Source organism: Mugil cephalus, chromosome 10, assembly GCF_022458985.1.
Source record: "Mugil cephalus isolate CIBA_MC_2020 chromosome 10, CIBA_Mcephalus_1.1, whole genome shotgun sequence".
Taxonomy (NCBI): domain Eukaryota; kingdom Metazoa; phylum Chordata; class Actinopteri; order Mugiliformes; family Mugilidae; genus Mugil; species Mugil cephalus.
Window position 1 is genome coordinate 11,464,481 of NC_061779.1, and position 9,793 is coordinate 11,474,273.

General features: G+C 41.5%; 1 protein-coding gene across 1 annotated transcript; it reads right to left on the reverse strand.

Annotated features, from left to right (window-relative positions):
• Positions 1 to 47: 47 nt before the first annotated feature.
• LOC125015449 (SIN3-HDAC complex-associated factor-like) lies at positions 48 to 8,112 on the reverse strand. Its single transcript, XM_047597338.1, has 6 exons — positions 7,893 to 8,112; positions 4,672 to 4,799; positions 3,755 to 3,854; positions 3,541 to 3,664; positions 3,288 to 3,438; positions 48 to 2,345 (listed from the first exon to the last, which is right to left on the reverse strand). The coding sequence occupies exons 2-6, from the start codon at positions 4,797 to 4,799 to the stop codon at positions 1,985 to 1,987; spliced, it is 864 nt and encodes a 287-aa protein (XP_047453294.1). The 5' UTR covers positions 7,893 to 8,112; the 3' UTR covers positions 48 to 1,984.
• Between the last annotated feature and the right edge of the window lie 1,681 nt (positions 8,113 to 9,793).

A 9,793-nucleotide genomic window follows, 5' to 3' on the forward strand; every position in this document is an offset into this window, starting at 1 on the left:
GTGGTTTAAGCCCTTTCTTGCTTCCATCAACAAATTTAGAGCCCTACTTCCAGAAAACTCACAAAATTACTTTTATTAAGGGACAAGTAAAAAAAGTACATGATGTATAAAAAATACAAAACCGCTTTGTCTAACTTGTAAGCTAGGTAAATGCATAGCAACAGTTCATGCAAGTCTAGAGTTAAGTATCCTACTATTCTGTTCTCTACTATTCTCTTTTAAGCTACAAGGTAAAAAGGGAGACGTACAGTTTGGTTGCAATCTATCAGTCGTTTCAGTCTACATGATACAGATCCAGAGTGATGATACAGAATAAGTTAGGTTGCACGCGCAACTCAGCCGATGAGTAAATAAATACTTAACAACAATTCACAAATATTGACAACCAGTAATTCGACGCAACGTCAAAGCGGAGCTTGCGTGAGAATTACATTCGTTTTTCCAATGAATAAAACCATTCTACGTGTGAGCTAATGGTGAAAAAGAGTTACAGCACGTCTAAGCAGGGATGCAGGGATACAAATAAATATAAAATAAATAAATAACGAAAACCGATATAAGAGCCGTAAGACTCGCCCAACCCAATATGTACATAGCACACCCTCTGCTCCTAACTACAACATCACAAGTATGAAATTTCATATTAGTGTTCTTCTTAGAATACGATACATACATACAAATGACCTCGGACAAGCACAAGTGTCCATAGAAAACCTGCATTGATTTGACATTGGGTGAATTTCAATGTGCTTTGGCTTCTCATTTGATAAATAATAATATTAGGCTATATATCACAACACATTTGTGGTATATAATAGGCAATGGCATAGGATTTCAGCTTGTATAAAGTATTTTTACCGTACACTGACCCAGGAATGACAGAAATCACTGATATTGATATTGCTGAATGACTATAGACCGATATGGAGTTTTGCTGTTGTATTGTGTGGTATTATTATGCAAAGACACGTCTGTTTTTCCTTTTTCGGTTTTTCTTGTTTACATATAAAAATAAGCTAAAACTTCAGAGAAACGGATCCAAAAAAATAAAAGTAAAATTTACAGTTTTCTATAAGGCCATGCAATTTTAGGAGACTCATGCATCAGATCACCAGGTCTTTTGGATGAGTGGGTTTTTTTTTGCCATTCATGCAAAATGCACTACGTGTTGCTGAGGCCACAATAAATATAGCTACCGTCCCTTTTTGTTCCTTAATACCAATCCAGAATTAACACTAGCACTGTCTGTAACACATAGTTAAGGCTGGTGTATTTGCTGTTGAAGCTGTGAATAGGCCTTGTTTAAAATCGGACCATCATTTGAACACAGAGACGCTTATCCGGTCTAAAGAAAAAAAAAAAACAGTTTGATAGGAGTGGGTGTCGTCGTGAGCAGACAGAGAAAACACACGGGCTACTGTACAGGTATGTGCTCGGCCACAGTAAAGTGTCTTTGATTCCAAAACGGCATAGCCACCATTTAAACAAAAAGAGATCCCTACTCTTTACAAAGACAGCAGAATGAGCCCCATCATCTTAATCATATTCACATATATGCTTCTGAAATATCCACACTGAGATTGTGTTTGATTTGTTGAGTGATGAATGTCAAGTAGCACCTTTTTTTCTGTAAATAAGTGGATCTGTTTTGGAATAAAGTCCGTTAAATGTACCAGCAAACTAGAGCTCCAGCATCTAAAGTAGATCAATGACAACACAGATGACGGCCCATCGGAGCGATGGTAAGAATATTAAATATCAAAAAAACAACAAAAAAAAAAGAGAGAGTGGAAACACAACAGTTCATAAGTTACAACATAATAAACAACCCTCCAACGTTATAATGGAGAAGACCGAAGGATTTTCAGCTGCTTTATGATTGAAGGCAATCTGAGGGAATTTCTTTCTGTAAGTGCTCTAGAAATAAAATAAAATAAAAAAAAAACATAACAGCACCCCAAGATTTCTTCAGAGATGTGTGACTTTACCACCCTTCCTTCACCACCACCATCGCCGCCGCCGCCGCCGCCTCCTCGCTCCTGGCTGGAGACGTTGTCACGGTAACACGTAGCTGCTGAGGAGGCTCGCCGTTCTCCTCACACCTCGGTAACTCCTTCGCCTCCTCCTCCATCTGGGATTTTTCAGCATCCACTTGGGCCTCCTCCACCTCCACCTCTTCCTCCTCGTCCTCCTCCTCCTCATCCTCCTCCTCCTCCTCCTGCCGTTGTTGCTGCTGCTGCTGCTGCTGTCGCTGCTTGTTGCGGCAGCACGGTTTGAACAAATGGGGGTCGATGAGCACTTCTCCGAAGCGCCCCTTGTAGATTATCCCACAGCACACCTTTTGCCTGAACAAAACATGAACACGTTGTGTCTAATCAAGGGCATCAGACTGAACACACATTCACATCAATTATCACACCATATAATTAACACCAGAACACATTATGTGTAATAATAACTGTTTTCCTAACAGTGCAATTATGTCCATATTTTATATTCAACCTGCACCGTTTTTTTCCCACTTAACTTCAGTTTGGTGTAAATATTTTTTGAACCTATTGCCCTGCCACTGGAACGTCTACACTTTCCCTCGGGATAAATTAAGTCTTGTGTTGTGGCAAGATTCAAGTCCTTACAAGTTTTCAACTAAATAATAAAAAGGAAAACCTTTAAAAAGTTAAATGTGCGAAAACACTAGTTCTTGTTCTAGCCTACAGATAGAAACATGTTGGTACAACACACTACAAATGTACAAAAGTAATTTTATTATAACCTCTTTAAAGCTACAATTATATTACAACACATTAACTTTCACTAATGTACCTAATGCAATGGCAAGTGGGCGTATTTTCTAGGATTATCTGTCTAAAGAAAGTCTCCACAACCTTTATACATTATAATAAATGCCATATGTAGGTAAACATGCAAAATAATAGTCTTTTATTTTAACATCACAACTTCAAATGGCTCATAGTTCAACAGCATCTAAAGGTAAACTGACTAGCTGAATAACAAATAGTGACTCTTAAATACAACTAATCTTTAAACAACTGGTGTGATTGCTGCGGCTCTGAAACGCCTACAGAAATTCAAGTGAAAGATGTCAAATTAATGAGACAAGAAGCTGAACCGGTTAAACAGAATTAATTAACAGGAAAGCGAAGCTTGATATGTACACACATGCTTTCAAATCTGCAAAAAAACAAACAAAAACAAAACCTGGGTGTGATGTGCCTTTACATGCCTATGCAGTCATAAAAGTATTGAGGTCAAAGAGTCTGTCTCACCTTTTCCAGTAAGTCAGGTCCAGAAAGGAGAAGACGGGGGAGCGGCTGGACCCGGGGCTGATCTCCGTGTCGGACCCCTCGTCTGACAGGTTGCTGTAGCTGGGAGACTGAGCTGGAGAAGCACTGGAGGTGGTGCTGTGAGCATCGGAGTCTGAAGATCGGGGAGATCAAAACATGAAGGTGACCTGCGTGTTACAAAACAAAACTTTTTTAAAAAAACTACTTCCAAATCAGAGGAATTAAACAGCCTTACTGCTTCTTTTGAGCTCTTTCTGCAGCCTGCTTATCTGACTCGGCCTCGCTTTCTTGGAGATGGATTTTATCTTCTTGGGCCTCGAAGTTATCTTTAGGCTGGGACCTCCTCTGGCATCGACGACCTGTATGAGGGATGTGAAATCAGTTTTCCGAGCGTTTTACTGCGAGAGCAGCTCCACTTTAATGTCAGCAGTACTGCGCTCCAAACTCACGTGGTTCCAGTTTTTCTTGGTTCCCACAGGAAGCTTTTTCCATCGTTTCACGAGGAGCACGCAGGCGTTACAGATTTCCCCAGATCGCGTTTCACTCAGTCTGCACAGACCATTACAGGGGAAATACATTCACGTTAACCCTTTATGGGGCTTCTACACACATTTTAAATTGTGTCCCTGTTCCTTTCAGTGAGGTTCGGACAAACAGAGAAGATCAAGGAAACGTTCTCGGGTCAAATCAGAGTAAAGTGTGGTCTGTATCTGAGAGTATCTGCTTTATTAGGTACCATGAAGAAGTGGCCTCTAATGTGATAATAATGATAATGTTGACAAGTATCAGCGCTTATGTTCTAATGGTATAAATCAGGGGTGTCAAACATAAGGCCCGGGGGCCAAAACTGGCCCGTCAGAGGGTCCATTATGGCTCGTGGGATGAATTTGCAAAAACTACACTGAAGATATTAGCTGAAATTTTTTTGAAAAAATAAGAAATTGCACTTGTATTTTGCACTTCTTCAGAAATGTAATGTTGTTCGTTACATGTAGCCGTACTTGTTTGCACGAAAGCAAAGGGAAACATTAGGAGTTGTTGTTATTTACCAGGTAATATGCTGTTGTGTTAATGGTCCGGCCCTGCTCACATCAAATTGGGCTGCATGTGGCCCCTGAACTAAAATGAGTTTGACGCCCCTGGTCTAAATACATGTTTACATCACTTAACAGCAAAGAATCATATGGTAATTTAATAAATCTTGATTGCCTCCATGAAAATTTAAAATTTCACAAAAGTATCTTCTTGTGCTAATAACACTCTTGGGTTGAAATTTAAAAATTTCCAAGAATTTCAATGATCTGGCACGGCTACAGCGTGGTGGCTACTACTCTGCAAACACCACGTGTTCAGGTGTGTCTCTCACCCAAAGCAGCTCCTGAAATCCTTCTCGTAGCGCTTGCTGTCCGTGAAGCGAGAGCTTGACGACTTTGCGCGGCAGATGCAGCAGCCGTCCAAACTCCTGTACATCTTCGGCTTGTGAAAGCCAAACATCTGCGCGCAGGAGAAAACAATCATCTTAACATGAACATCTGACGCGCTCATCAGCAGTGTGCGCATCGTGTCTGGACCGCAGCGCTCCCGCTGTCGCACATGTTTGGAATCGGATCGGAGGTTGTGTAGTAAATTACTGTGAATAATAAATTACTGATGGTTGTGCACTAACGAGATTCACGCATAGCAATTTTGTTATGGAGCATCTCTGCGCTCTGACCCACATGAGGGAAGTAGGTCAACAGTCAGACAGCGTGTCAGACAGATAATGTCACCATGCTGCGCTCACAGGATTCACGCTACGTTTTGGAAACCCAAAATATAACATCAGCACGCACTCAAGTCCGAGCCTCCGGGCTGCACGCTGCATGTTTCATGATGCTTTAAAAACAAACTACAAGGTAAAAGCTTGTGTTCTGGCAAAAAAAAAAACAAAATGGCAAAAAATATATAAAAGTATCCGCGAGAAATGACTCGAAATGCAATTAACATGGCGATTATGCAGAGGAATTATGGTTTATGTTGCTAGGCAAATTTTAATCTCCTCAGCACATGGAGACCTGAACTGCGGCAAAACTGCGAGCCGCGCCCCCCAGACTGGGTTTTTTTTTCTTCTTGCCATCAGTCCTCGGGGTCTTTGACAGTGCGGTGCCACGGAGAGCAGCCAGAGAAGAGAAAGAAACACAGACCTCTCACTCTGACGAATATATCAGAGAGATCAGAAAGTTCGAAAAATGAATGAAGATATCAGCTTATGCCCAGTGTCTGCAAAACGTATTCACGCCTTTAGATGTTTATGAATAACATCATGGTCGATATAAATTTTTAACTCTTATTCCTATGTCTATATCTGGTTCACGTATGTTCTTTGTTATCCTGAGACTCTTGGACAAAAAAATTTCCTTGTGGGGGAATAAAGTGATCTTGAAAACAGATTTAATTAAAAATAAATTAATTAAAAATGTAAAATAATACATAAAGAATCAGCCATTCTAGTCAGTATTCAGGAGATGCACATAGGTCCCAAACAAGTCTGCACATCTAGATACCGCAAAAATATTTATTTGCAAAACTGTCATGTTGCATGAGAGTTGCGGTGAACAGACCATTCAAGTTCAGACAAATTCTCTATCAAATAGAAGTCTAGGCTTTAATTGGAAAATCCCTTTTGCCATCTGTGAGAAATCCAACATGGCAAGTGTGTAGAAATTACAACTAGCTCATGCGAACACATTTATTTACCATAATACAGCAATGTGCATGGGTGTAAAACCCTGCAAGACAACAGAATATACACTCACGTGCCGTACAAGTGGAAAACATTTCTAATTTAACAGTTCTGCACTAAATCCCTCTTCATGTCTGTTATAATGCGTTTATGTTGTAACAGCGTAAGAAAAGATGGTGATTCAGCAGTAGATATATGCTGTTGTGCTGTTAAACGGTGTTGAATTAATTACAAATCTATTATTTAGTCTAGTCCGCAACACAACTGAATCAAATCAACCAGTTATTTTAAATAAATGTTAAACACCAAAACCAAAAATAAAATTTATATTAAGATATAATACATTTCACAAGTGCACTGTGTGAACTAGCAATGTATTAACCACTGAAATATTATTTATTTACTGAATATTTATTTGAAAATAAAACGGTTGTCCTATAGAGGTCAAACTTGGGTGGTGAATTACTGAAAAAAATATATATTTTCCGCTAGAATCCTAAAAATATTAGCAGCAAATATCAACTTTTGCATATAGTCTGTAATAAAACATATTTAAATTCTTAGCATTAATTTTAATCTGCAAATGTGCGTGCATCTTGTTTTCCAGCTTCGCGTGTTTCATCTGTAAACTGCAGACGATCTCTGCAGCAGAATACAGTACGTGACGCAACTCAACATGGCAACACACTTCAAAGGCGGAGGCAATGTGGTGAAGGGGGTGTGATGCGATTCTCGGCAAAAAATAGTAAAATATCAAAAGTAAACTGCAAAAATTACCCGTGAAAGCGTTTGTACGTGCGCCAACAACACGTCCGCGTATTAAAATAAAAGAAGACGCCGACAAATGCGCGTGTTTTCATCGAGAGATAAAGTGCAAGTCGGCCAATTTCACCGCCCACTTCCAGCGAGGAAGCATGGCATGCCACACGACCTGCTTCATGCGCACCCATTTTATGACGGCCGTCCTCTTACTCGACGATGCCCGACTTTCCCTTTCCCGCACATCAACTTTACCCCAAGAGATGAGCTGAGGATCGCGGTATTTCGAAAGCAAAACACGCCGGTTTCAGTTTTAAAGGCTCGCTGCTCTGAGATAATCGTGTAATTTGATCTTTAGTCTTTGTTATTCCAGAGCCGCGTCACTGCAACAGTCCCCACTCCAACTACATGTGCGCGAAGTTCAAAGAGACTGCGTCTTGAAAGTCGTTTTTTTTTTACACGATTTCCTTTCAATAAACGACATATTTTGACGCTTTTTTTTTTTTGAGTTGCGCGATGGGGTTCGTGGACAGTTTTGTTTACGGGAGGTGTTTTGTTGACAGCAGCGTCCTCGTGCTGGGACGCATCTCTGCTCCGGGTGGGCGTGAGAGCTCCAACTTGTCTTATTTAGCCAGACATAAGCGTGTAGCAGCTGCCTGCAGGCGCAGTACAACCACGGGTTGGACAATTATGCTTTAAAATGAACGCGTCTGTGGCCACGCCGCGCACTATAACACACTTTAGTTGAATGAAATTAGCGATGCGATGATTTTCCTCCCACAAGCAAAACGCACCGAGCCAGCCCATAACAACAACAGCCGTCCCTCCGCTCTTCACGCCTGCATGTGGAGCCCGTCCTAACACAATTTAAACACATCCCAGACTTCATCTTCCACTTTGCTCGGTTACTTTTATTTATTTTGTTTAAGACCAACCTAAACCTCAATCTGACCATCCACCCGGTTCCTGCAGCAGGCCTTAAAAAAACAGCAATTGTTCTGAGACAACTCGAAGCTTGTTTCCTATACATCCTGAAGCGAGGCTAAAGACTTTAAAAACCCCACGAAAGACGCGACAAAACACGCGCAAACCCCCGCGCGCCTTACCTTGCTGCAAGTTGCGTGGAGGTGATACAAAGTAATAGTCCTTGCGGCGTGTCGTTACGACGTGACTGTTATGAAAATCAAGCCGCATCAGTAAACCGCTCTCTTGTTGATGTCTGCGCTTCTGGACGGGACTGGATAGTTGTGGACGGAGTGCGCATGCGTCGTATCCACGCCTCCATTTCGGAGTGGAGCAGAAGCTTTTTTCTTTTTCTTCAATCAAACCATTTACATAAACGACGTGCGGCGTCACCGTGCGTCTGCGCTCTGCTGGCCTTATAAGGAGGGGAACATTGCGCGGGAACGGGGGGCTCGTCCCCGGTTGCCATGGCACATTGGAGAATGTAAGCAAAGGGGCGGGGCCTGACGTCGCTTTACTACAGAGCGGCAGATGGCTCGTCTGGAGGCCCACGGTGTTTTCAGGAGGCTCGGCGTCTAGCACGGTGTGGGGCTTTGTTGATTTGAATTGCGTGACAAACAGACCAGATTAGTTGTAAATAAAAAGGCGGGTGACGCTTGGCCTCCATCCTGCGGTCAGTTTTAGAAAAGAACAGCCATTTGTAACGCGAGCAATAGCGAGCAAATCATCCACCGCAGCATTAAAACCACTGGCAGGAGAAGTAAATAACATTGGCCATTTTCTGACAATTGAGAGTTCTGCTGGGAAACATTTGGACCTGGCAGTCATGTGGATGCACCTAGGCCAGACCAGGCACTCCCACCCCATACCAAAGGGACAACTTAAAAAAAAATCATGAAAAGCAGCACAAGATGATCAAAAGTCTGTGGGATACTGGAACAAGCCTGATCCACAGAGACCCCTCCCTGAAACACATATGACCCAAAGGTCCCCACCAACAACATCCAGTCATCGGACACCACAGGACACCCTCAGTCCATTCTCTGATGAGTCACAGCTCTGTCTCTGAGGCACAAGGGAGACCTACACAATAATATTAGACAGGTGGTCATAATGTTATGCCTGGTCGGTGCATGTACATCCTAAAAACATCTGTATGATAATGTACGGACTGTTGTGTTTGCTGTTCTGCATTATACGGAGTTGCCAGTATATTAGGTACACTACTGGAAACAAATGCATAACAGGAAGAGTAAGGAAGGTGCTCATTTTTGTTAATGAAGCTTAATGAAGTGTCTATGGATGTATTCCAACATAACAGTCCAGCAGTAAAACTTCATGCATTAATTTATATATTGGATTTTTTTATTTATTTAGTTTTTTCGGAAAAAAAGACGCTGTCCTATGGGGAAACCTGAGTGGTGCACTAGAGTTCAAAATAAATGATCAGCTGTAGAAGATGCTAAGATTTGATCCAGCACTGTTACATTACAGCCACTCCTATGAGTTAAAAAAATAAACTTAATAAAATTAGCATTACAATCTCTTCCAAATGGGCGGCTATGTCTCAGTAGGTAGATCGGGTTGTCCATGAATGGTTAGCGGTTTGATCCCCCACGTGTGCCATATGCCGAAGTGTCCTTGAGCAAGACACTGAACCCCCAGTTGTTCCCAGTGCAACTGGCACTGGTGTGTGAATGTGTGTGTGCTTGGTGTGAGCGAATGGGTGGATGTGTCTCTGACTGTAAAAACTGTAAAATTGTTCTTGGAGTACCTTTGAGTAGGTAGAAAAGCGCTATATAAGAGCAAGACCAAATGAGACTTTAGTTCAGCGTCATTTAATTGAAATATTTAATTATTGGGTATTTTCTATGGCTCATGAGGTCGTTACAACTGCAAAAACATATGAGCACTTTATCAGAGGGTACAACTTTAGCCCCATTATTTTTAATAAGTGTAACGTTTGTGGTGCTAGTGTAAATGATTTGCAACATTAAATTTGCTCTAAGCAAAAAAAAAATAATAATAATTACACCAAGACATG